General features: G+C 49.2%; 1 protein-coding gene across 6 annotated transcripts in view; it reads left to right on the top strand.

Moving 5' to 3' along the window:
* Window positions 1–24,472, top strand: part of Skap1 (src kinase associated phosphoprotein 1) — a 233,282-nt gene that overhangs the window by 188,072 nt on the left and 20,738 nt on the right. For all 6 annotated transcript variants that reach the window (XM_004859601.3, XM_013077779.3, XM_013077781.3 and 3 more), the window contains 6 exons: window positions 5,876–5,953; window positions 6,474–6,557; window positions 9,137–9,261; window positions 11,121–11,184; window positions 12,930–13,148; window positions 21,616–21,663. In XM_004859601.3, the coding sequence (XP_004859658.2) occupies window positions 5,876–5,953; window positions 6,474–6,557; window positions 9,137–9,261; window positions 11,121–11,184; window positions 12,930–13,148; window positions 21,616–21,663 (618 nt within the window). The remainder of the gene's footprint in view (window positions 1–5,875; window positions 5,954–6,473; window positions 6,558–9,136; window positions 9,262–11,120; window positions 11,185–12,929; window positions 13,149–21,615; window positions 21,664–24,472) is intronic.

Raw genomic sequence — 24,472 nt, forward strand, 5'->3', positions numbered from 1 at the left:
CAAGATACATCATGTACAGGTACAAATTCCCTATGGTGAATGTTATTATGTGTATCATAAATGTACCAGTAAATGTTTTAGCTCAAAAAATTGTCACCATCAAGTCGGGTGTGGTGGTGCACACCTGCAGTCCTCAGGAGGCTGAGGCAGGAGGATCATCAAGAGTTCAAGCCCAACCTGAACTACACAGTGAGACCCTGTCTCAGAAAAAAAAGAAGGAAAGAAAGAAAGAAAGAAAGGCAGAAAAGTTCATTCCCTCCAGTTTTCAGGTTTGTGGCATTTTTCCCTTTTGTCTTCCACAAATCCTCTTTGCCCTTCTTCCTGTTATTCTCAGTCCTGCTGTTCCTCTAACTTCTGTACCTCCCCTTCCTCCTTGCTCCTTTGGCTAAAACCTTTCTTTCCTTTTTATTTTTTTGCTTTCTTATTTCCCGTTTCCAGCCCTAAATGAAAGTAGTAAATATACAAGAGAACGGGAGTTACCACTCGTGGCTCCAGTGAGAATGATTTACCTGGCAAATATCTGCCCCTGCGATTATGTTGCCTTCTTAGCCCACGCGGCCCGTTAGGCCAGGCGCTGCCATGCTTCAGCTTACCAAACCGGGCCAGGCACCTACCATGCATCCCGGGCCCAGAGACAAGGACAAGATACAGGAGTCAGCAATGGCTTTGAGAGGGACCAGGCTTCCTCCCCACTGGCAGCTTTTCTTTAGGCTTTAAGCAATGAAATAACCAGGCATGATAGTGCAGGCCTATCATCCTAGCACTCAGGAGGCTGAGGCAGGAGGATCGCTGTGAGTTCAAGGCCAGCCTGGACTACATCACCAGACCCTGTTTCCAAAAAAAAAGAGAGAGAGAGAAACAGAGAGAGACCACCAAACCGCTTCCAGTTTTCTGTGTGAGCTCAGAGCGGGGTCCCTCCTAATCCCATCTCAGTCCCATGCTAATTAAAGGCCAGCCCAATCCTGCACTGCTCTGGGCTCCCGCAGGGCCCAGCTCCTCCCCGCTCCAATTCTTGCGCTGGCACCCACACGGCGCATCCCCCGGGCTTGAGCCTGTCTTGGTCCCCTTTGCTCACAGAGGCGACGATTTCCTCTGCTTCCTCCACGTGGCGTCTCTGCTCCCAGAAGCAGGATGTCTTTCTGCCTCCTCACCACTCCGTCCCTGCGTCCCCGGCCCCTGTGAGGCTGAGCTGGGAGCAGGAAGGCAGGTGCCCGAGAGGGAGGGGAGGGTCGGGCCCCAGACAGTGGGTCGGAGGAGCACAGAGTGAGTGCCTGCGAGCAGGGTTGCATTCAGAGGATGCTTGGCCTTGTGTTTCTGGCTGTAGGGAAAGGAGAACCGGGAAAGGCTTTGAGCACAAATGGGACAGGGCCAGATCTGTGTTTTATTTTTTGTTTTGTTTCGTTGGGGGATTTTTTGAGACAATCTCGCTATGTAGCCCAGGCTGGCCTCCAACTGGTGGCGATCCTCCTGCCTCAGCCTCCCGAGTGCTGGGATCACAGGCGTGCATCACCACACCCGGCTTAGATCTGTGTTTTAGATGACTTCTATGGACAGTCTCGGGGACAGGTAGAAAGTGAGCCATTTAAAGGGTGATGGCAAAGCTCCCCTGCCTTGTACTTTATTCTTTCTTTCTCTCCATTTTTTTCTCTTTTCAGTGCCGGGATTGAGCCCAGGGCATTGCATATGCTGAGCAATGCTCTATTACAGAGCTACAGCCCCTTGTTCTCCGTGTCTTCCTGGGCCAGTGGTGTAGTAAATTAGCAGATTGAAAATGATATTTTTGAGCCAGGGATTTAGCTCAGTGGTTTCGCTGCCTGCTGCGCAAGCGCAAGGACCTGAGTTCAATCCCTGGTACCAAAAAAAAAGAAAATGATATTTTCTTACTCATTTCTTTCTTTTGGGGGGTTACTGGGGATCGAACTCAGGTCCTTGCTCTTTCGCAGCAGGCAGTGAAACCACTGAGCTAAATCTCTGGGCCCTCTTACTCATTTCTGAAGTGCTCTCTGGCACATATTTGTCATCCTAGTACTCAGAAGGCCGAAGCAGGAGGATCTCAAGTCCAAGGCCAGCCTAGGCTACACAATGAGACCCTGTCTGGAAAGAAATAAAGATATGCTCTCAAGCAATACCTGCATAATAGTGATCTGCCTCACACTTGTGGGGTGGGGGATACAGGGATCCTGAAATGTTTACAAAGAGTTTGGCATCTTTAAACTCTCCCTTCCTCCTACTTTTGAGAATCACAAGGGCATTTGAAGGATTGTTGCCTGGATTTGTATCGAAATTCTCACTTTGCAAGGTCGACACTGCAGCTTAGCTGCTAAAGACTTGAGGTCATTTATGGTTCCATATTAAGGATGAATTATTAAGGTAAAAATAGCCAGGCTTAGGTCCATACACCTGTAATCCCAGCACTCGGGAGGCTGAGGCAGGAGGATCACCACAAGTTCAAGGCCAGCCTGGGCTACATAGCAAGACCTTGTCAAAAAAAAAAAAAACCTGAATGTTGTCTCCTGTGTCGGTTTGCTAATTACAGACGCATCATTTCTACCATTCTGTGACATCCTGTCACCTGGCTGAACTGTACCTGTGTTTTCGTTGCTCGGCACCCCACCCCCACCCCCGCCAATTCAGTTGAGTGCACACAGTGACCCAGCGTTTTTTCTGAAAGCTGAGGCTATGGACAGACCGGCGGGTCCACTGACTGTGTGTGGCGTGCAAATCAGTGGCATTGCGAGGGTCCCGTTGTCACTGGGAGATGGAGCCCTGCCCTGTCGTTTTCTGTTTCAGAGGTTGGGTGCAGGTGGGGCAGAGGTGAGCAGGACACCCTCACTGTTACCCACTTGGGAGCTGGGTGGCCCTTGCTTCCAGTCATGCACGTTTCTCTTCGTCTGTGACCCCAAGTCCTTCAGCTACGAACACTTCTTTTATCTGGGTTATTCTGGGAGATTTCGTTAAGCGCAGGGGTAGGAGAGATTATGGCACTAATGAAATTCTGTTTTATGCTGATATGATGTGATAAGCCCTTAGGGTTATCCAAAAGGGCCATTTATTCCCAATAAATTGAAAACCATTTTTGGTTTTCATTATAGTGCTGGTATCTTCATCAGGTAATAAAACCTCTATTTTAATTCTATACATAAATATAAATGTGTGGCCTTAAAATAGTAAATTACACAACTGCTTACAGCTTCTTCCTATTTGGGAGGGGGGCAGTACCGGGCATCGAACTTGGGACCTTGTGCTTTCAAGGCAAGCGGCAGAACCACTGAGGTAAATTCCTCTCTCTCTTCCTATTTTTAGTGTCACCCTGTGTAGCCCCAGCTGGCCTTGGCCTCAAGATCCTCCTGCCTCAGCCTCTCCAGTGCTGGGATTACAGGCATTCGCAGCGAGGCCTGCCTCATTTACATACTTTCTTTATGAATCGAATAGCTCTCTGTAGATCTGTTCCTGTGGATTCAGGCATCCAAGACTCCTCCTGCCTCTTCCCCCCTAGCATGGCAGCCTCAGGGCCACTGGCTGAGTGACACCAAAAGAGGGGACTGTAGGACATGGTGGCACACGCCTGTAATCCCAGCACTGGGGAGGCTGAAGCAGGAGGGTCGCCATGAGTTCAAGGCCAGCCTGGGCTGCACAGTGAAAACCTGTCTCCAAAAGAAAAAGAAAAGTTCCGTTGAAACTGAATAAATAAATACAAAGGCACTGTCTCTCCTGTCCTGGACCCCGGGGGCTTGGAGCTGAAACATCTCGGCTTGGCTCAGCCTTCGTTTTCTCGGGGGTGGCTGTGTTTCGGCAGGGGAAGGAGAAGAGGGTCACTCTGATAATGTACTGGAAATAAGAGAAATCAAGTATGCAGAGCCCTGCTTCCCGCTCCTTTCTGCCCCTGGGTGATTCAATTCGAGTGCCGCCTCCACTGGCTGGTCCGGCGCAGGGGCTGTCTCTGTCCCCCGCTGGGGCCTGAGGTCTGCACTTCACCGCTGAGCTCCACTGAAGCATTTGTTATGCGCCTGCCAGCAGGATCAGTGAGCTGGTGTGGGTGCACTAATGTCACATCCATCCCGGGGCCTCTCCCCACGCACGCGGGCCATGTCAGGCCATTTTCATAATCATAGATGTTCCATAAAATGGCATTTAGATTTGCATTAAAAAGGAGGTTTGAATTCTAATAGAACATTTAACGTGGCTTTTATGATTCGTACTCTTAGTGACTTTAACATGAGGCTGTGTCCCTAAGTTGAGCAAGACGTTTTAAAAAGAAGAGCCGGGCATGGTGGTGCACACCTGTGGTCCCAGCACTCGGGAGGCTGAGGCAGGAGGATTGCTATGAGTTTGAGGTCAGTCTGGACTGCATAGTGAGCTCAAGGCCCTCCTGGACTACATATGGAGTCCCTGTCTCAAAAAATCAAAAGAGGGCTAGGGATTTAGCTCAGTGGTTCTGCCGCCTGCCTTGAAAGCCCGAGGTCCTGAGTTCCATCCCCGTACCAAAAAAAACCTAATTGCCTGATTGGCTGGACGTGATGCTTCACACCTGTAATCCCTGACCTTGGGAGGTTGAGGCAGGAGGATCACCGCAAGTTCAAGGCCAGCCTGGGCTACATAGTGAGATACTGTCTTACTATACCCTCAAGTGAAATAAATTGGACACATGTGTTTAAATATTGCATTGTTTGTCTGGTGTGAGAAACAGAAAGTGGAAATGAGGACTGAGCTGTATAATGGATGCTGGGAAATGGGAAGGAAGTGTTCAAATGGGAAGGGGAACGGGAAGGGAGGGAGAAAGGAAGGAAGGGACAAGAGAAAAAGAGAACAGAAGGGAAAATGGAAACAGAGCTTTTGTACATGGGGAGGAGGGTGTTTGAGGAGGGGAATGGGATAAAATAAAACAAAATTTATTTTTTTTAAAAATACTGAAAAAAAGGGCCAGGAATTTAGCCCAGTGGTTCTGTCACCTGCCTCACACACACAAGGTCCTGAGTTCGAATCCTGACACCAAAAAAAAAATTGAAACCCAGGAAAGTCAGCAGCACAGTTAGAAGTTGAAGTTGATTACAGGGCTTGTCTTGTGCTAAGCCATCTAATATTGTATGACTCCCATAGTTTGAAGTAGCACAGAGTTGGCGGTTACTGCCAAGTTCACCTTGCATAGTGAGCTTAATAAAATTCATGTTCTTAAAATTGGCTGTTTAAAAAAAAAAAGCTTGTGCTTGCTTCGGCAGCACATATACTAAAAAAAAAAGGTGGCCGGGCTTGGCAGTGCATGCTATAATCTCAGCATTGGGGAGGCTCAGGCAGGCTGATCTCTGTGAGTTCAAGGCCAGCCTGGGCTACAAAGGGAGACCCTGTCTCAACAAATAAAACAAAGGGCTGGGGATTTAGCTCAGCAGCACTGCATCTGCCTCACAAGCACAAGGTCTTCAGTTCGATCCCCGATACCAAAAAATAAATAAATAAATAAAATTAAAAATAAAATAAAACAAAGCTGGAGATTGAGCTCAGGGTACCACACCTGCCTTGAAAGCCTAAGATCCTGAGTTCAATCTCCAGTACCAGAAAAAAATAAATAAAATAAAATAAAAAGTTTTTTCAAGGTGTGTTTATTGTCCCCTCTAGGGCTGCATTCTCAGTAGTCTGTCGCTCATTAAAGCCATGTGGGCTGGCGGCTGTTCCTCTCCTTTTGATGACCTTGGTGTGGATCATCCAGTTTGGGGCTCATATCTACAGCAGATGCTTAACTCCCCAGAGTCTTTCTCCTGCCCACCAGTGTGGATTTCATCCACCATGCGACATCAGAAAGAAGAAAGAAAGAAAATGGTGGGGATGACGGGGGAGGGGACTCACCTGGCCCTCACAAGCTTCCCACTGTCGCTCCTTCTAGGCACGGAGGACATCCTGAGGGCGGCCCAGGACCTGGACAGTGTCCTCAAGCAGGGTTACCTGGAGAAGAGGAGCAAAGGTATTCATGGCCAGGAAGGACAGGGCCCAGGGGAGCGGGGACGACGCCCCAGTGGCTGCTCTGTGCCCCGACTGCACTAGGCCGGCAGTTGGGTCCTGCCTCGCTCACTGAAGGGTCCAAGACCTGCTAGGAAACCAAAGCTTAAACCAGACGTGGTGGTGCACACCCAGGAGGCTGAGGCGGGAGGGTCACTAGGCGTTCGAGGCCAGCCTGGGCTACATAGTGAGACCCTGTCTCAGAAATCAAACCCAAGACATCACAGAGAATTTGGAAAGTGCAGGATGAGACACAGGAAGCTGGATAAGAAGGCTTTGGAGGCGCACAGGGTGGGCAGGCGGGCGGCCGCTCAGAACCTGGCCTTGCAGCCGACTCACGCGGGGGACCTGTGGGAACGGGGAGGGTTTCACAGCCCATTAACCCGGGAAATAAAACAACAACACGCGGCCCGTGGGGGGGGGGGGGCTCACGGCTGCGCGGATGGTAGTTACCTGAATTTATGTCTCCCGCTCTGTCCGCTCAGACCACAGCTTCTTCGGGCCGGAGTGGCAGAAGCGCTGGTGCGTGCTCACCAGGGGCCTGTTCTTCTACTACGCTAATGAAAAGAGTAAGTGCCCGGGCGAAGGGTCGCTCCTGGGGGGCACCCTGCAGCTTCCCCCTCATGTGCACCTCTGGCCAGCACCCTTGACTAACACCAGCCAGGGTAACGAAGGCCCAGCGCCACCCGGAACACAAAGCCAGATTAGGATTGTTCGCTTTGTAAACATGAAGGTAGCCTGGTCTGCATACCAAAGGGTTATCTTTTATTGTGACTAATAACACAACATTATCAAAATGGAACGTTGGAGTTTTGGGGGGTTTTTTGGGGGTTTTTTTGGTACGGGGACCAAACTCAGGATCTTGCACTTGCCAGGCAGTTGCAGTGCCCCTGAGCTAAATCCCTGGCCCCCAAAATTTCAAACTCTTAAACCAGGTGTGGTAGCTCACACCTGTAATCCCAGCTCTCAAGAGGCTGAGGCAGGAGGATCTCCCCCAAGTTCGAGGCCAGCCTGGGCTACATAGTGAGACCTTGTTCCCAAAAAAAAAAACTAAACTCTTTTTGGCCTTAATATGACTGCTAAAGTATGCTAAAGTATTGGGGGGAACGGGCTGGAGAGGTAGCTGAGTGGTAGAGCACTTGTCTAGTAGGCACAAAGCCTTGGACTGAAGTTTCTTTCTTTTTTTTTCCAGTACCTTGCGCTTACTAGGCAGGCGTGGTGCCACAAAGCTAAATCCCCAGCCCAAAACCTCGGATTTAATCACAGCACCCAGAGTCATAATAAAAATTCCAAGAAAAATTTAAGGGCTTCTGTGGTAGCACACACCTTTTTCCCAGCACTCAGGAGGCTGAGGCAGGAGGATCATATGAATTCAAGGCCAGCCTGAACTACATAGTGAGACCCTGTCTCACAAAACAAACAAAATCTGCCCATTCTTGCAGGAGCTTCCTGTGCTCTCTCACCTTCCAGCAGAGGCCAGTGGTAAAGCTACAGAGTAGACCTGTCCTCTGCCTGGCACTCCACTCCTGCCTCTCCCCTTCCTCCTTCCCCCAGCACATCCCTGCCCTGCTGCTTGCCCATGGTCTGCGGTTAACCGGGATCCCCTGCACCTTTGGTACCAAGGTAGCAGAGACCTGCAGCTTTGCTCTATGACCTGAGACCCTTCCGGTTTGCTCCTAGCTTCTCCACAGTCGCCTCTCTGCCTCAGCCTGCCGCGGATGTCACAGAATTCATCTTCTGTTCACCATCTTGGAGCCCTCTGAGCTTCCCTTCTGAGGGTGAAGTGTGAGCCCTACTTAGAACACAAAGCAGAATACTTTGTTTTGAGACAGGGCCTCACCATGTAGCTCAGGCTGGCTCCAACTCCCAGTGATCCTCCTGCCTCAGCCTCCCGAGTGCTGGGATGATAGGCCCGCACCCCCGCACCCAGCTAGCAGCATACTTTGAAAACTGAACAACACACCTCCTATGCCCTTCTAACCTCCAACCCACTCTTAATCCAGCAACCACAAGTTCTCTTCTGAATTCTAGGCACAGAGTACTATTTTCTTCAAACGAATTTGACCTTCGGGCCATTTTAAAAAATGTCAAACGTCCTTTGCATTTAAATAAATGGCCCGGGGGTCTGGACACGAGGCCAAGCTTCACGGCTGTGCACTCAGTCTTTCTACTCCCAGCGAGAGGGGAGGAGGAGAAAGAGCACAAGAGGCGTGGAGACTTTTATTGACCATTTTGCTGTCCAGGTGAAATAAAATCTGGTGACCACAGAAACAACAAAGCATTTTAGTGGCTAGTTAGAACAAGAACAGATACTTTAAGAAAAAAGATTCTGGTGTCACAAGGCACTGACTGTTTCGTGACTCCCTGCTCACCAGCTACTTCTTATTAACCCGGGACATTTCCTTAAGAAGTTCACCATTTGTGGATTTCTCTCAGCTCAACCAGGTGAGGACAGAGGCGTTTTGCTTCTTCTTTTTTTTTTAATCTTGTCACCCCACCGCCATCCTCTTCACCATCATTATGAGCAAAAAGCATCCATCAGCCACGCATGGCGGTACACGCCTGTCACCCCAACACTCGGGAGGCTGAGGCAGGAAGATCGCTGTGAGTTCAAGGTCAGCCTGGACTACATAGTGATTCATTATGTCACAATCCTAAGCTTTTATCCTTTTATCCTGATTTGCCTCTTGGGAGGAGGATGAAATCCTGAGTCTCAGTTCTTCTCCCACTACCATGAAGAGGAGAGCAGGTTAGCCCAAACGCCACCAGAGTAGGGGAGGCCATCGGGGACCTTCGAGGGCCGGGCCTGGTGACAGGACTGTGGCTCCAGCTCCGTGGTGGCCATGGGAGCCCCCAGTTCCAGGCGCACACTCCCTGCTGCAGTAATTCCTTCTCTTCTTATCGCCGATCCCTTCCCATTGGAGTACATTCTCTCTCTGTTTTGCTCCTCTGGTAAAATATCCTTCCCCAGTGCGTCTCCCTGGCTCTGTGAGGCTGGATCCCCTGGCTGTCCAGTCTCGGCCCCTCAGCTTCCCTAGTAACCTCCTTGACCGTTTGCAGCGGCGCAGCTGTCCCAGGGCTTGGATGGGAGGTACCTTCCCGGGCTGGGGCATCTCTCTGGGGTCACAGGAGCCTCCCTGTCTTCCAGGCAAGCAGCCCAAAGGGACCTTCGTCATGGAGGGCTACAGCATCCGCCTGGCCCCCTACCTGCGCAAGGACTCCAGGAAACAGTGCTGCTTCGAGCTGACCTGCGGCGACAGGCGCAGCTACGAGGTAGGACCAAGGGACGCAGGGCCGGGCCAGTCCCAACCGCTCTCCCCACTGCCAACCCTGGCCAGCTCAACCCTACATCTAGAGTGGGACCCGCTGCCTTTTCCCGGTGGTGACAGCGGCGCTGAGGGACTGGAGGATTTTGTCGGACCCAGAAAGACTGGCTCCTCACTGTGTTCATCTTTATGTATTTTGAACCTTTACCTCCTGCATTTGCAAGTCATTATGAAATTAATTAAAACAATCAAAAATTATGGTTATGGGGAAATAATGATTTTCACACACACGCACACAAAATATATATATATTATTTCCTACTCACTGATTATTTTTATTTTATCTCAGCTTTATTAAAGCAATGTAGCAAACCTTTTGCTGATTTATAAAAAAGAAAAAACACACTAAGCTTAAATCAACTTAACAAGATTAAATCAACTTTCACTCTTTAAATTTTTTCTCAGCATTCAACTCTTTATAGTTCTACAGTATCTTAATCCTTATTTTGATAACATGACCTACCTATTCATTATACAATTTCTATAATTTTTTAAACTTTGGACAACTTTTCGACAGAGTCCTTTGTAGTACAGATGTGTGCTGAGTATGTTTCCTTTTTCTGGTACCGGGGATCAAACTCAGGACCTTGTGTTGGCCAGGCAGGCGGCAGCACCAATATTCCTGGAAATTTGCTGTAGAAATGTGTTTTTAAGAGCTGAGAATGACAATGTCTATTAATAGAAGTATTATGCAGAAATCTAGGTTTCTTAGAGAACATGCATCTTGAGCTCACTCTAATGGCCAGATAATTAAAATGTTTTCAGGAGCATTTACATCAAGTTGACTCGTTAAAAAAAAAATTACAAAGGCTCAATACCTGCCCAGCCTGCTTTTCGAATTGGAATGTAGTTTATTTACTTTCTTCTCTTCTCAGGCCCTCGAATTCCTGTCGTTGTTACGGTCTGTGGGTTCTTTGCCTACTGTGTCCTTTGGGTCTTTCCCTGCTTGTTTATTCTCTCTGCCACTCAGCTCTTCCTCTGTGGCTGTTTATTCTCCAGTGGAGCCCTGCGGCCTGCCTTCCCCATGCACCAGGCAGGCTCCACAGCATGTGGTTCCCCTACCTGAAGTGCCCCAGGCCCCCACCAGTTTCCATCAGCTCTTTATAAAAATCCAGCCCAAACCAGATGGCCTCAGCCCTAATAATAAGTGTTTCCTGCCTTTCCCACCTTAGCTGCTGTTACAGCTCAGTGGTAGAGTGCTTGTTTGATACCCATGCGGCCCTGGGTTTTATCCCCACCACTGGAAAGAAAAGCATTTATATTATCAATACAAGTGCTCCCACCTCATATACAAGTTGCTTTGCTTTTTTTTTTTTTCCTATAAACTTTTCTTAAATAAATGCCCGATAAAGGGATAATCAAATGAACACACATGAACATAAATATCTGGATTTTTTTTTTTTAATATCTGGATTTTAAAAACCGTTATCAGCTGGGCATGGTGACACATGCCTGTAATCCCAGCACTGGGGAAGCTGAGACAGAAGGATCGCAGCAAGTTTGAGGCCAGCCTGGGCTACATAGTGAGTTCAAGTCTGGCCTGAACTACACAGCAAGAGCCTGTCTTAAAAACAAAACGAAACAAAACTGTTATCTCTGGGTATGCAAAATTGCTGAAGGAAAAAAAAATACTTTGAGTCAGCTGTTTGGCCTTTTTTTTTTTTTTTTTTTAATTATTAACCAGGCAGAGAATCTTAGCTTTAAATTCGACTCTGAAAGTCACAAATTCCTTCCCTTGAAGGTCCCTACTAGGATTCATGGAAATCTTAGTGAAGACGATAAATTAATTTGCTAATTTTTCTCCAGTTTACAGCCACTAGTCCAGCGGAAGCCAGAGACTGGGTGGATCAAATTAGTTTCTTGTTAAAGGGTAAGTGTCGCTGTCATCGAAATTCATAACCCTGTGTTGCGGAAGTAGGCTTCCGTGGGTATTTTTTTCCTGCCCTTTCTCACCTCTCCTGTCCCCAGCCTGTCCCTCTGTTCTAACAGCAGATAGTTCCACGCGTCCCTCGGAAGGTGAAGACGTCACCCAGCTGGGGGTGACCTCTGACACCACCCACCTAAAGAAAGGAATCCCCAAAGCCAGCTCCGCCCTGTGCCAGTCTCCCACCCCGCGTCTTTTATCCTGGAAAGAAAATCCATGCTACCCAACTTCAAGCCGACTCATTTGCAACTGAGGTCCAAAATCTTCTATTTTTAGTCTTAGTGGGAAGTGGAAATCTAAACGAATCTAGGTTGCCTTCAGGGACATCGGACATTAAAAACAAATTGCTGTTTCCCAAGCCACAATAAAACGCTCCTTGCCTTGGGCTGGAAGGGCCCTGCCGGAAGCTGCTAAAAGCCTGCTCCTAGAGTGCCCTCTGCTGGCCACCGAGGTCACGGTGACCCCGGGAGCCTGGGCATCCTGAGCCACCTGGAGTGCGCCCCTTGGCACGGGGCACCCCTCCTACCCCTCCAGCCACTTTGCATCTGGCACCTCACCCTAAAACACCGAGCCTGCTCACCCTCATCTTTAATCTGTTGTAAGATTTTATTGTGAGTGAAGAGGACACATCGAGCTTTAATTACAAGAACTGCCTGTTTTACCCAGTTATGCCCTTGCTGTCGCAAAAACAAACGATCACACCCTCCACCCGAGTCACGTGTGGCAGACAGAGCGGGACCAGGCAAACACGGGCACTGACGGCGAGACGACAGGGCACACACGTGTCTAGGTGCTTGGATTTATGCGTGTAATATACCCCTAAGTGTGTGAACCTCCATAAAACTCAAAGCAGCTTTATTGAGCTGTACCCTGTGGTACTTCCAGAATCCCACATTGAAGAAATTATTCATACTATTTCCTTTGAAAACAAACACAATAATAACATATGGTTGGAGCCGCAAATGTGTCTTTGGTCCCTCCCTCCATGAAGCGGCTCCAGAATTCAGATGAAAATGGTTGCAGGATCTTTTATTAAGAGCCTAATCAAGTCAAGCAGCTTTGTTGGGCATTACAGGGAACGCTGGCCTCCAAGCAGCATTTCAGGGAGCCCTGTGTTCCCCAGGGCAGAGCTTGAGCCTCTCTGGGCCCCATCAGACCAGAACCCTGTCTCCCTCCCTGGCTGGCCTCCAACCCTTCAGCCGTTGGTCTGGACTCATCTTGCTGATATAGTTTTCCTATTCCCCCCATTTCTGTTCCTCTCCCGCTTTCGCCCATCTCTGTCTCTGTACAAGCCAGTCTGAAATTCCATAGTGCCGTCCTCCAGGAGAAAGCGTCCCACCATGGTCAGCCTGGCCCCATGCACCCCGAGACTCTGGTCCTGTCTTCTCCGGGCCTGTCCCCTTCCCTTGGACCAAGTCCTGGCTCACACACCCGCACTCACAGGGCTGCTCTATCCTGATCAAGTTTTATTGCAAGGAAGGATTTATGTTGATGGTTTAAAGCAGATACAGCGCTTGTCTGGCCTTTCCTGCAGATTTCCTGCCACCAGGGCCCGTGTTAGAAATAACAGCATTTAACCTGGCGTTTCATTTTCTCTTGACACGGCTCTGCCTGCTCCCTCCTCCTCCTTCTCCCTGATTCCTTCCCTGCCACCTCCCATTCTGATTCACCTTTATCTTTCCCCCTTGCAGATATGAGCTCTTCAACCATCCCATACGAAGAGGAGGAGGAGGAGGAGGAAGAGGAGGAAGAGGAGGAGGAGGAGCAGGGGGAAGAGACGTATGATGACATTGATGGTTTTGAGTCCCCGAATTCTGGTCCCCAGGGCAGACCCTTTATCTTGCCTGGGAGCATGGGGACCAAGTCATCTGCAGAGGAGAAGGAAGAGGATATCTATGAAGTCCTCCCAGGTGAGACCTTTCACCTCGTTATCTCCCCCTAGTGTCAGAAACTGGACCCAAGCTGGGTGTGGTGGCATAGGCCTGTCATCCCAGAACTCAGGAGGCTGAGGCAGGAGGATCACGGTGAGTTTGAGGTCAGCCTGGGCTACATAGCAAGACCCTATCTCAAAAAAAAACAAAAAAGAAACTCTGGATCAGGTGGAAGACTCTAACTTGAAACACTGCAAAGGAAGCCGGATCTAAACGTCACCCTCAGAAGGAGAGAACACAGGGAAATATAATCCCACTAGAGACTGCCTTGTTCTGAGAGCAAGATGACTTTGATCTAACCCGTGCCACCTGAAGGGATTTTTGACATGTGTCCAAAGGTCAGAGGATCCAGGACACTCATGTTGGCTTTTGATGGTTTTTCCTGAGTTCGGGAGTGAGTCACCCCAACTCTAGCTGCAACTTCTTTTCAGCGGAAAAGTGAGAAGGACAGAAAGTTGCCTCAAAAGTGTTGGGCCGGGGATTTAGCTCAGTGGTTCTGCCGCCTGCCTCGAAAGTGCAAGGTCCCGAGTTCGATCCCCAGTACCAAAAAAAAAAGTATGAAGGATGTCAGCGCTGGCCATGGTGGCACACACCTGTGATCCCAGCACTCAGGAGGCCGAGGCAGGAGGGTCATGGGTTCAAGGCCACCCTCAGCTACAATAGGAGAACTTTGTCTCCAAAATTTAAAAAACAGTAAGAAGCAGGTCCCTGCTATGGGGCTCTTCTCCCCACAGCAGGCTAAACCAGGGTCGCAGAAAACAGCCATCACTGTATCCTCTAGCACAGTGGTGCTGGGTGGAAACTGCACCGAGCCTTTAATTGTGAGGTCCTTAGACCCCAGGGATGCTGATCTTCGAGCCCATCCTTAAAGAGCTGCTGTGGAAATTTGCCAGGAGTTAGCACTCTGCTAAGAAATTCAAGTTAAGCCTAAATTTATAGCAATTTAAACCTCCATCCCAGATGAACCTAGGAACCAAGGTGAATCTAACACCCAGGCCCCTGAAGACAGTCTGGTTGCCATAGGCATCATCTGTAGGGAACGTGGATATCAAGGCCTCCTAAGAGCAATCAGACCCTCTGGCCTGGATTCTAGATTCATCTCCCCTGGGAGTGAAGCCACTTTACTGGGACCCAAACCAAGGAGCAGGGCTGTGAAGCCAGGTGTGATGGCGCACACCTGTAATCCTAGCGCTCAGGAGGCTGAGGCAGGAGGATTACAGAGAGTTCAAGGCCAGCCTTGGCTGTGTAGTAAGACCCTGTCTCAAAAAACCAAAAAAGAAAAGAAAAGAGAGAAACAAGAAGCAGGACTATGGGCACACATCCCAACCAAGGAGAGCCTTCTTCTCCCAGCCCACCAGCCTCTGCCAATCCCCGCTTCCCCAGCCTTTTTTTGTTGTTTTATTATGCAAATGATATCTTGGTGGAAGTCGGGCCATTTCTTGTGTCTGAAGTTGAAAAAAAAAATGATAATTTCCTCAGCAAGTCATCGTCGTTAATGAAGTTTTACAAAAACAGATACAACCAAAGGAAAATAAAATTTCACAGGTGATAAATTTTTCCAATTTCCCTGGCAGAATTCGATAGGATTGTTAAATTAAGAGTGAAGGTGTCTGTTAGAAAGCAACGAGCGGTGATGGGTAATTTTATAGAGTGGAAAATTGAATCAAATTGCAACATTAAAACACAGCTCCTCTGAGAATCTTCCCTTTCACAGCCTGCTCTGGCGCAACAGCAGGGTGCAGAAATGGATCTAATTCACAGCTCTCCCGAAGAGGAGATGCGCTTCCGAGCTGCTCCGTCCAAGTCGTCCCAGTGAGCTCCCATTCTGCCCGCTCCCGCCCAGGCATGGGGAACACCCGGGTGCCGCTCCACTTAGGGTCCCAACTGTGGAACAGTGCAGCAGGGAGACCCCACTGAACCGCTCAGCCTTCTGGGGTACAAAGAAAAGGTCTTTTGATGCCTGGCGTGGTGGCACATGCTGGTAATTGCAGCACTCAGGAGGCTGAGGCAGGAGGATCGCTGAGAGTTCGAGGAAAGTCTGGGCTACATAGTGAAAATTTATCTCAGAAAGAAACCCGATACCCCAGGTGGGGCAAGAAATATATAACTGGCTTCTTGATGGCCCTGTTTCTCCTCCCACCTCCTCCTCCCCTCAGCCATCTCAACCCCGTCCAGGGCATCCCGGAATTCCTCCAACTTCCCAGTCCAGTGGGGAGGACCCGAGGGCCTGGAGATGAATCCGCCTCCTCCAGGAAGCCACTAACCTTGAGCCCACAGGGCTGCCGGCCACCAGAAGTGAGGGCAGCCACACTGTAGGACAGCCAGGGCCTCTTTGTGCATTTTAGAGAAATCGCAAGTGCCATAGCTATGTGGCAAAAGGACAGTGCTGTACATACAGCAGTTTATTTCCTGAAAACCTGTCCGCATCCTAGATCTTAGAGACAACACAATGGTGAGCTAGACAGGCATTTGATTACAATGCGACTCTCTCAGCCTCCTCCATCACTCCTCTCACAAGACCACCAACTAGCTGGCACACACCTGTGATCCCAGCACTCTGGGAGGCTGATGCGGGAGGATCTCAAGTTGGAGCCCAGCCTGGGCAACTTAGTGAATTAGCAAGACCCTGTCTCACCACAAGAAGAGGCTGGGGATGTAGCGCAGTGTGAAGGCTCTGAGCCCAGTGCCCAGTACCGCAAAAAGAAGAGAAAAAGCAAACAAACGAAAAGACCGTGACTAAGCAGTGGGATGTGTGTGTGAGATGCAAAGCCTTCTTGCAGGCAGCCAGCAGGCTGGAGTCAGGATGGGTCTGCGCTGCCCCCCCACCCACCCCCCCCGCCGGGATGGCTGAGCCAGCAACTGTGCTGGAGGGATACAGTGAGGAGCCTGAGCGGAGCCGGCGAGCTCTCGGCACAGAGCCCTGCCACGCAGGGAGTGCCGGGTAGATGCTAGCTTGTGAACACAGTGGCCTTTGCAGCACCACCTCCTTGAAGAACCGAGGATGGCTAGGTCCCTGCTCTTGTCAACCGGCCGAGACAGACCAGGTGGGCATTTGTGAATTGAAAATCCTGAGCAGATGGAGAGTAGAGCTCACCTTCTGCTGCGGCTGGTCTTACTGCGAGGCCAGGTGCAGGTGGAGGGACAGGACTAACCTCTCATCACCATCAATGGGCAAACGGCTTGGGCCTCTGACACTTCATTCCAACCGGTAAAAGTGCTTTGTGAAGGATATTCTCTTTTTTCTTTTTTTGGTCTCAAATGTAGTCCAGGCTGTCCTTGAACTCACTATGTAGCCCAGGCTGGCCTCAAACTCTTGGCAATTCTCCTGCCTCAGCCTCCCAAGTGCTGGGATTACAGGCATGCACCCTACACCAGCCTGTGAAGGGTGTTCATTTAGCACACGAGCTTCTGCTAAGCTTTGGGATGGGGCCTACATAGCTCTCGCTGTCTTGTTGAGGAAGTTTCCTTCCTGGGGTATAATTTATGTAGAGAGGAGCATGGAACACACATAGGTCAATAAAAAATGTTTTTCCTAATCAAAATAATGTATGGGTCATCAAATTCAATGCACTACATCACATTCATCATAAGATCATCAGCATTCGCTACGTGGATAGCGGCCTTGTCCCCAAGAGGGAAAAATCAGAGCACTCAAGGTTTTCAGCCACACCCCAAAAATGTTAGTCCTGAAACAGTACAGTTTCCAGGTGGGTGTCCTTTGGGATTTCTGAACCCCCCCCACCCGGTTGAGCATATGGGGACCCTTCATTTGGGGGGATCTCATTCGCAATAGATTAAGCAGGGATCCACCACAAGGAAATGCCACAGCGGCATGCAGAAACCAGAAGCCTCTGGGCCCCTTCTCTGCCCCCCAAGGCAGGGAGGCCAGCAGGCCCAGCCCTGAGTTTCAAGGAGCCATCAAAGGACAGCTTTCAGCGGCTTTCTCTTGGGGGACTCAAGCCTGGGGCCCAGTAAGTTCCCCGAAGCCTCTGCAGAAATGTCACCTGGCCTTGTGGCGGCTGCGATGGCAACAGCTCCGTGGTTGTCGTGGTCCCGTCCCCCCTTCCGTCCCCCGCCCCCCCCCGCAGAGATCTCGGAAGAGCGAGAGAGAAGGAGCAGCCCCGAGACCCCGCGCATGCGCTGCCCGGCCACGCTTTGGAATACAATACAGAACTGGGTTTTATAAAATGAGAATCAGAATCAAGTGGGAGCAAGCATTCGGTGGAACTGTTTTTCCCTCTGTACAGTTGTCCAGACCCCTGGGAAGGGGCAGATGGAGGGAATCTAAAGAGAGAGGACAGGGCCGAGGATTTAGCTCAGTGGTTCCAGCGCCTGCCTCGCAAGTGCAAGGTCCTGAGTTCAATCCCCAGTACCAAAAAAAGGAAAAGGAAAAGAGAAAGGACAAACATCCAAGGTGGATGAAGAGGCCAGGCTAGCGCTGCCCCAGGCCCAGGCCCATCCCGAGCACTGCCTGGCCAGCAGCAGCGGTGTCTTCTGCCCGGAGGGCCCAGATTTCAGCCCAAGACCCCCCAAACCTGTCACCAAGTCATCCCCAGCAACCCCTTCCCTATTGAGCTGAAATGAAGCTTTATTTTAGCCCTTATCGCAGTGATCTGTATTCATGTCCTTCTCCCCAATTAGTAGATGCTCAGTTATTATTTGTGAAATTAAATTCAGAGCACTCCGAGTGCTGCCATTAGCACAAATTGAATTTAGATGTAATGTATCCAGGCCAAACCTCAGAGCCAGGATGCAAGTATTGTGAAGTGACAACTGAGATTACCTAATACACAACCGAGAATTAAATTGCTATTAGCCTCTTGCTTGCATTTTTCTGTGTTGTCTAAAGCGGGCCAGAGCTGTCATCCCAGCACTTGGGAAGCTGAGACAGGAGGATCACTGTGAGTTCAAGGCCAGCCTGCACTACAAAGCAAGACCCTGTCTCAAAAAATAAGTAAAATAAATAAAAGACAAAGAGGGCCAATAGCATCCTTTCCGCTCGTTTTGCTTTGCACTCCGAGTCTATCTGTATTTCTGTCGCATCTGTCGCCAGAGCACTTTGACATCTGGCTGCACACTGGTACGGTTGGCACCCTTCAAGCTTTTATCACTTCACTTTGTTTGGGGCTCTGTCTGCTCCTGGATCAGCGGATGTCATGGAGCCGGCGGAGCAGCACTTCATAACGGAGCCCGGTGTCACGAGGAGCCGGCTGCCCATTGTCCCTGCTGGACAGCTTCCGGCCCAGCCCCTCATTAGCACGCCCAACCTTGTGCCAGGATTGTCAACTGAAATCCACTCTTCTGATACCCGGTTTGTCTTCAATGCCCAAGGCTCCCTTACATGTTCGCTCAGCTCACAGAATCTTCCTGTTTTCCCAACTGAGATGAGATATTTGGAAACCAAGTAGAGCATTTAATGTGATAAGAGGACAGCAATCTTTAGAGGTTATTTGTTTAAAACCTATGTAAGGTCTGGGTCCCCTATGCCCTGTTAGGACCGAGGACCATTATAATCTACTACTGTTTAAAGTTGAGCTAGCACATAAATTTTAATTCTCCTTTAAATGAAGATGTATTTCAGTAGATGTAATGCACAAATGCCTAATAATATTCTCAGAAAGAAGTTTAATGAGCTCTTGAGCCTAAAAATATTTTTGAAAATAGCCTTTTAAAATTAAAACTTCAGGCCAGGGATTTAGCTCAGTGGTTCTGCCGCCTGCCTCGAAAGCACAAGGTCCCGAGTTCGATCCCCGGTACCAAAAATAAATAAATAAATAAATAAATAAATAATAAAATTTAAACTTCATGTTACAGATTAACACCAAAAAAAAGAAGAAAAGAAAAAGAAATTTAAGATCTCACTCCCTTTTTCAAACAAAAGCACTTTTTTTTTAACCAGCCGTGGTGGCATTTGACTATAATCCCCAGCACTCAGGAGGCTGAGTCAGGAGGATCACCTAGAATTCAAGGCCAGCCTGTGCTACATAGTAAGACTCTGCCACAAAAACAAAAACAAAAACTTTTTTTTTTTTCCTGTTGCCTTATAGTCTTGAGTTTGGAGCTTGAAAGGTATCAGTTTGGTTTCCCGGAAGGGTCAGACATAAATTGTTCGCTTCTCTCTTTGGACCCAGAAAGGTACCTAGCTGTGCGCCCTTCGCACCCAGCTGCGGAAGGTGCTTCCGGTCGCATGTGACAGTGTCCTGCTCAGGATCTCCAAGGCCCCAGAGCCACACTTCCTGTTTCACAGAAAGGACAGGGCGGGAGAGAATGGACTTGAGGACCAAGGCATCCCCTTTATATCTGTCACCCCAAAACCTAGCGATGGTGGCATGTGACATGTAAGCCCAGTGGCCAGTGTTTCTCCTGCCTTCTAGGTGACTGCAAAGGCACAATGGAAATCAGAGCATCTGGGCTGGAATTGAACTGCACAGAACACATTTGTAATTCTTCCATTTTTGTACCACGACGAGATTAAGTGCTGTCGCCTGAAAGGATCAAGGAATCGAGTTTTCGTTTTCATTTTTATCATCGCAGATACATTTACATTCTCCATTTTTACAAATGCAAAGAGCAGCCTGGCCACTTTCAATAATTTATTTTAAAATCAATGCTAATGAGGTTGCGTCTCGTCAGTGGGCGAGTTTTACAATAAAGTCTGATTTATTTAGAAAAGATCTTGGGTGTAGCTTCCCAGCTGATGGGGGGAAAGAGGCGGAGTAGCAGGAACGGCGACCCTGCAACTTCGGATCCAATTTGTAATTCACAGCGGAGATCTGACCCAATTTACATTGATTAGAATCGGGAGGAAGAGACAGCTGCGCGCAGGCAGCAGAGGCAAAGTGAGCCTCTCCTCAGTAGGGCTCCATGACGGACTTGCCTGGTATCAGCAAAAGAGCTGCTCCTGGCCCGAGCAACTGCGTGTCCCCAACAAGACGGTGACCCGCTCTTGCTCTCATGTCTTCCATCCCACAAAATGAGCCCCGAGTCCAGAAGGAGAAGCAGCTGAGCCGAGGAAGGAAGTGGCTGAGTAATGAGAAGACAATGTCCAAGCGTGGTGTTTAATGGGATGTGGTTGGCTGTTGGATTTCACTCCTCCATTATCTCCCAGCCTGTCCCTCCCAGTGGCCTCAGGGAGCGCAGCAGGCGGAGCTAAAAATTGTCAGGTCAAGCCGTGCCGTGCCGTGCCGTGCCGGGAGGTGGCACACTCTGGAGGCTGAGGCGGAAGGATTGCCATGAGTTTGAAGCCAGCCTGGTGTGGGTGTGGGTGTGTGGGGGTGTGTGTGTAAGACAGAGAAGAGGTGCTGGTGGAAAGCACACTGAGTACATTGTTGCTCACCTGGACCCATGTGTAATGTGACTCTGATCCACAGCCCTTGCCTACAAGCCCACTTCCTGTTGCACCGAATAGGGTGCAGCCGGAGCCGGAACAGGTTGCTGTGGGGAGGAAACTTAGGCCAATCGTGCTGTGACTTGGGCCACATAAACCCTCACCTGGCCGGCACCGCCTTAGAACCCATCCTGCATCCCAGCAAGTAATAAAAAGTCCATTCCAAGTGCCCTCAGGACTCAGACTGATGGGCAAGGCAAAGCCCCAGGTACGAGGGCCGTAAAGTTATGTACACGAGCAGCCTCTGACACAGCCAAACAAAGATGCAGCCATTAAGGACCAATTAATCACTGTGGGGTTACAGGCCCGCCTCTGATCACACCCCACACTGTAGCTCCCGGTTCCTCAAACCACAGAGGATGCTTGCCTGGAGACAGTAAATGTGGAAGAGAATTCCAGGAAGGAAGGAGAAATGGATTTAAGGAAAAGGATTCGGGTTCTAGTGACAGGCACTTCAGTAGTCCATGGGATCAGGGGCTTCCCAAGGCCAGGGACCCTGACAGCCTTGCCTGTGGCTTGTCCCCAACTCCTAAAGCTGTACTTTGCATACAGTGAACCCTTCGAAATGTCTGTACAAGAATGAAGAGAGTTCGGTATGGTGGTGCATCCCTGTCATTCCAGCACTTGGGAGGCTGAGGCAAGAGGATCACCACAAGTTCGAGGCCAGCCTGGGCTACATAGTGAGTGCAAGGCCAGCCAGGACTATACAGTGAGACCCTGTCTCAAAAAAAAAAAAAAAAAAAAGGAAAAGAAAATGAGAGAAGAGGGGCTGGTTGAAGATGAGAGCTGGTTAAAAATAAAACAAGAATACACTAACTGGGGCTGGGAATTTAGCTCAGTGGTTCCAGTGCCTGCTTTGTAAGCTCAAGGACCTGAGTTTGATCCCCGGTACCAAAAAAAAGAAACTGTTTGGGCTGGGGATTTAGCCCAGTGGTTCTGGCGCCTGCCTCAAAAGCACAAGGACCTGAATTCGATCCCTGGTACCCAAAAAAACACCACTAACTAAAATTTTCTTGAAAAGGAGAGAGTGATGGCTAACACTGACGTTTGTCCCTTCAGATGAAGAGCTGGAACTGGAAGAGGAGCGTGGGACTCGGCAGAGAGGAGGTATGAGAGCACTCGGGCCCAGCACTGGGGGACATTCGGGCTTCCGGCTTCCGGCTGGAGAAGCACTAGGCTTCCTGGAGGCACTAGAGAATAGGTCGCAGGGCAGCAGCCCCGAGAGCCCCATAGCGACCAGAGAGGGCCGCGCCTTAACTCGGAAAGGAGTCCCGGTTCGCTGTAACACGGCTCCCAGAATCACGGCCGATTCATCCCAGAGAGGGTGGGAAGCCAAAGCAGATGTTTATTCTTCCCTATCAGTATTTCTTGTATCAGTACGGTGAAAATAGAATTGCCTCATCTCTGAGAGATCGGGGAACAGAGAAGGGAAAGAATGGAAACGTCTCCTCTCCGAGAGGCCCGGAGATTGCGAGTTCAGAGGGCAATGGAAATGTGTCAGCTCTGAGAAGTGAGCGGGGGGCTGAAGGATAGAACTGCCTGGCAGCACTGACTTCTGACGGCCTGGTTCGATTCCAGGCACATTTGGAAATGAATATGTAACGGCTTCGTTGAATACAGAATTACATCCTACTCATCCCAGGCCGTTAGCCACCCCGAAGGCTGTCAGCCAGCCCGTCCCTCCCCAGGCCGGCTGCCCCTCAGCAGACCGAGGACCTGGTCCTTCCTCGTCAGTCAGGGATACTGTGGTTGCCAAGGCTGCAAAGGACACTTCCTCCCAGCAGAGCCCAAGGCAGGACTGATTTAGATACTTACGGATTTTTTCTTAAGAGTCTATGAAATTTAAACGTAAGAATTCCTTTCCTCTTCCTTCCCACCTCCATTTCTCTGGCCCTACTTTTTTCCCATTCTCTTCTCTCCTCCTTTCCTTCCGCCTTTTCTTCTCCTTTTCCATTCAGCAACACCCCTCTGCCTATTTTCACTCGCTACAGGAGGTGATCTTAAAAGGGTTAGCAAAGGACCTATGTTGGTAAGGGTCCAGCCTCTCCTAAGGGAGGAAAGAGAGGTCAGAGCTCCTGTAAGAAGTCCTGTCCAAAGAGTCCAGGTGTGGTGGTGCATGCCTGTCATCACAGCACTCGGGAGGCTGAGGCAGGAGGGTCGCCTCAGTTGGAGGCCAGCCTGGGCTACAGAGTGAGACCCTGTCTCAAGAAAAAATGCAGTTTCCCTCCTCCCCTCATTTCATTTCCTCTCCCGCCTTGCTCTAAGTTTATATCTGGGAGGTGAGAAGAGTTTTATTTCTCAATTGTTCTAACAGGTATAATTCAAGGAGGATTTACAAAAAAAAATAAAAAGGAAACTCTTTTGTTCTCCTGCTTCCTGCCTCCGAAATAGGTGTTGTTAAAAGACAGGGAGCTCTAAATATGTTTCCGTGGTTTATACTCCCACCCGTTATGATGATTGGTGACTTAGTGATTAAAAAGCAGGAGGACTTTTCGCTCTGTCTGCAGAATTCGAGGCAGGAATTTTTATTATTTGTGTTTACTTATTTATTTATTGAATTTATATAGTGCCTTTCCTCCAGAAGAGCTATAGAAATGGCAACAAATATGTACCATCCGAATGTCATCACTTAATTTTCTAACAATAAAATATAGAGGTCTGGGGGAAGGCAGGCAGCCTCACGAAGGCTTTTAAAAAGCTGGGAGCCAAGCGTGGTAGTGCACAACTGTGATCCCAGCACTTGGGAGGCTGAGGCAGGAGAATCGCATGAGTTCAAAGCCAGCTTGGGCTACATAGTGAGACCCTGTCACAAAGAGGGGGTGAAGGCAGGGAGCCCTGAGGCCGTGTGATTTCTAGGTCTTAGACAAGCTACACAAGTTCACTTCATTCAGTTTTTCTCAGATGTTACATGTCTTTGGAGGAAAAACAAGATGTAAGCAAACTAGGCTGTCCCTTCTTTTCTCCTAAAAGAGCCTGTGGCTGGCAGGGGCACCATTAAAACCCAGGTACTTTCTCGAAGCCTCTCCCAGACCCTGTTCCCTAGATGGTTTCCCGATGGACCTGCTACCGTGTTTAAGGCCCAGCTGGATCTTATCAGAGAGGGAGAGGGAGAGAGGGAGGAATTCAGTTTATCCTTATCGAGTGTTAATGACCCTGTGCGGTACAAGTTCTTTTATTTTATTCTGTTACCTTGAAAATCTATCACAGCCTTGTAGTATTGATTCTTCAGTCTCTAAAGAGCTTGGTTACAGCATGACTGTTAGTAACAGGGTTATTTTAATGAGCAATTCTTCAACACCTCGCATTTTCTCTCATTTTCAACCCATCAGCCTAACAGCCTAACACTGAGGTCCTCAGAGCTTATCTTCCTTCCTTCTCAGGAAAAGGTGTTGCCCAGGCCAGGCGTGGTGGTGCACACCTGCCATCCCAGCACTTGGGAGGCTGAAGCAGGAGGATCACTGTGAGTTTGAGGCCAGCCTGGGCTACATACTGAGATCAAGGCCAGCCTGAACTACAAAACGAGACCCTGTCTCAAAAGAAAAAACAAAAGAATACACACTAACACCACCTTGGCCTCGATTATAGGAGAAATGATGACCGCTGATTTCAAAAACTTGGCATGGCACGACAAATGCTTTGCAATAAATACCTGCACAAGCAAAAAGCACTACTATTTCTCAACCTGTCTGCTGCTCTTCTTCTGACATTTTGTTTGCTTGAAGCTGCACTTCCCTTACATGGGATAAAGAAAATAAGACCCCACCCAGCACCTTTTTTTCTCCAGAAAAATCCCTTCTCAGCTTGGCTGGCAATTTAAATGCAGCGATCATCTCATTAGCTTCTGTAGCACTGTAATTGCTGTTAATTGTTATAACTGTTTTAGTTATTAGTGGTGTCATTATTGCTCTAGGTCCTC

The sequence above is a fragment of the Heterocephalus glaber genome, unplaced genomic scaffold (assembly GCF_053883595.1).
Source record: "Heterocephalus glaber isolate CG9 unplaced genomic scaffold, H.glaber_assembly_v1.0 deba00001773, whole genome shotgun sequence".
Lineage (NCBI taxonomy): Eukaryota > Metazoa > Chordata > Mammalia > Rodentia > Bathyergidae > Heterocephalus > Heterocephalus glaber.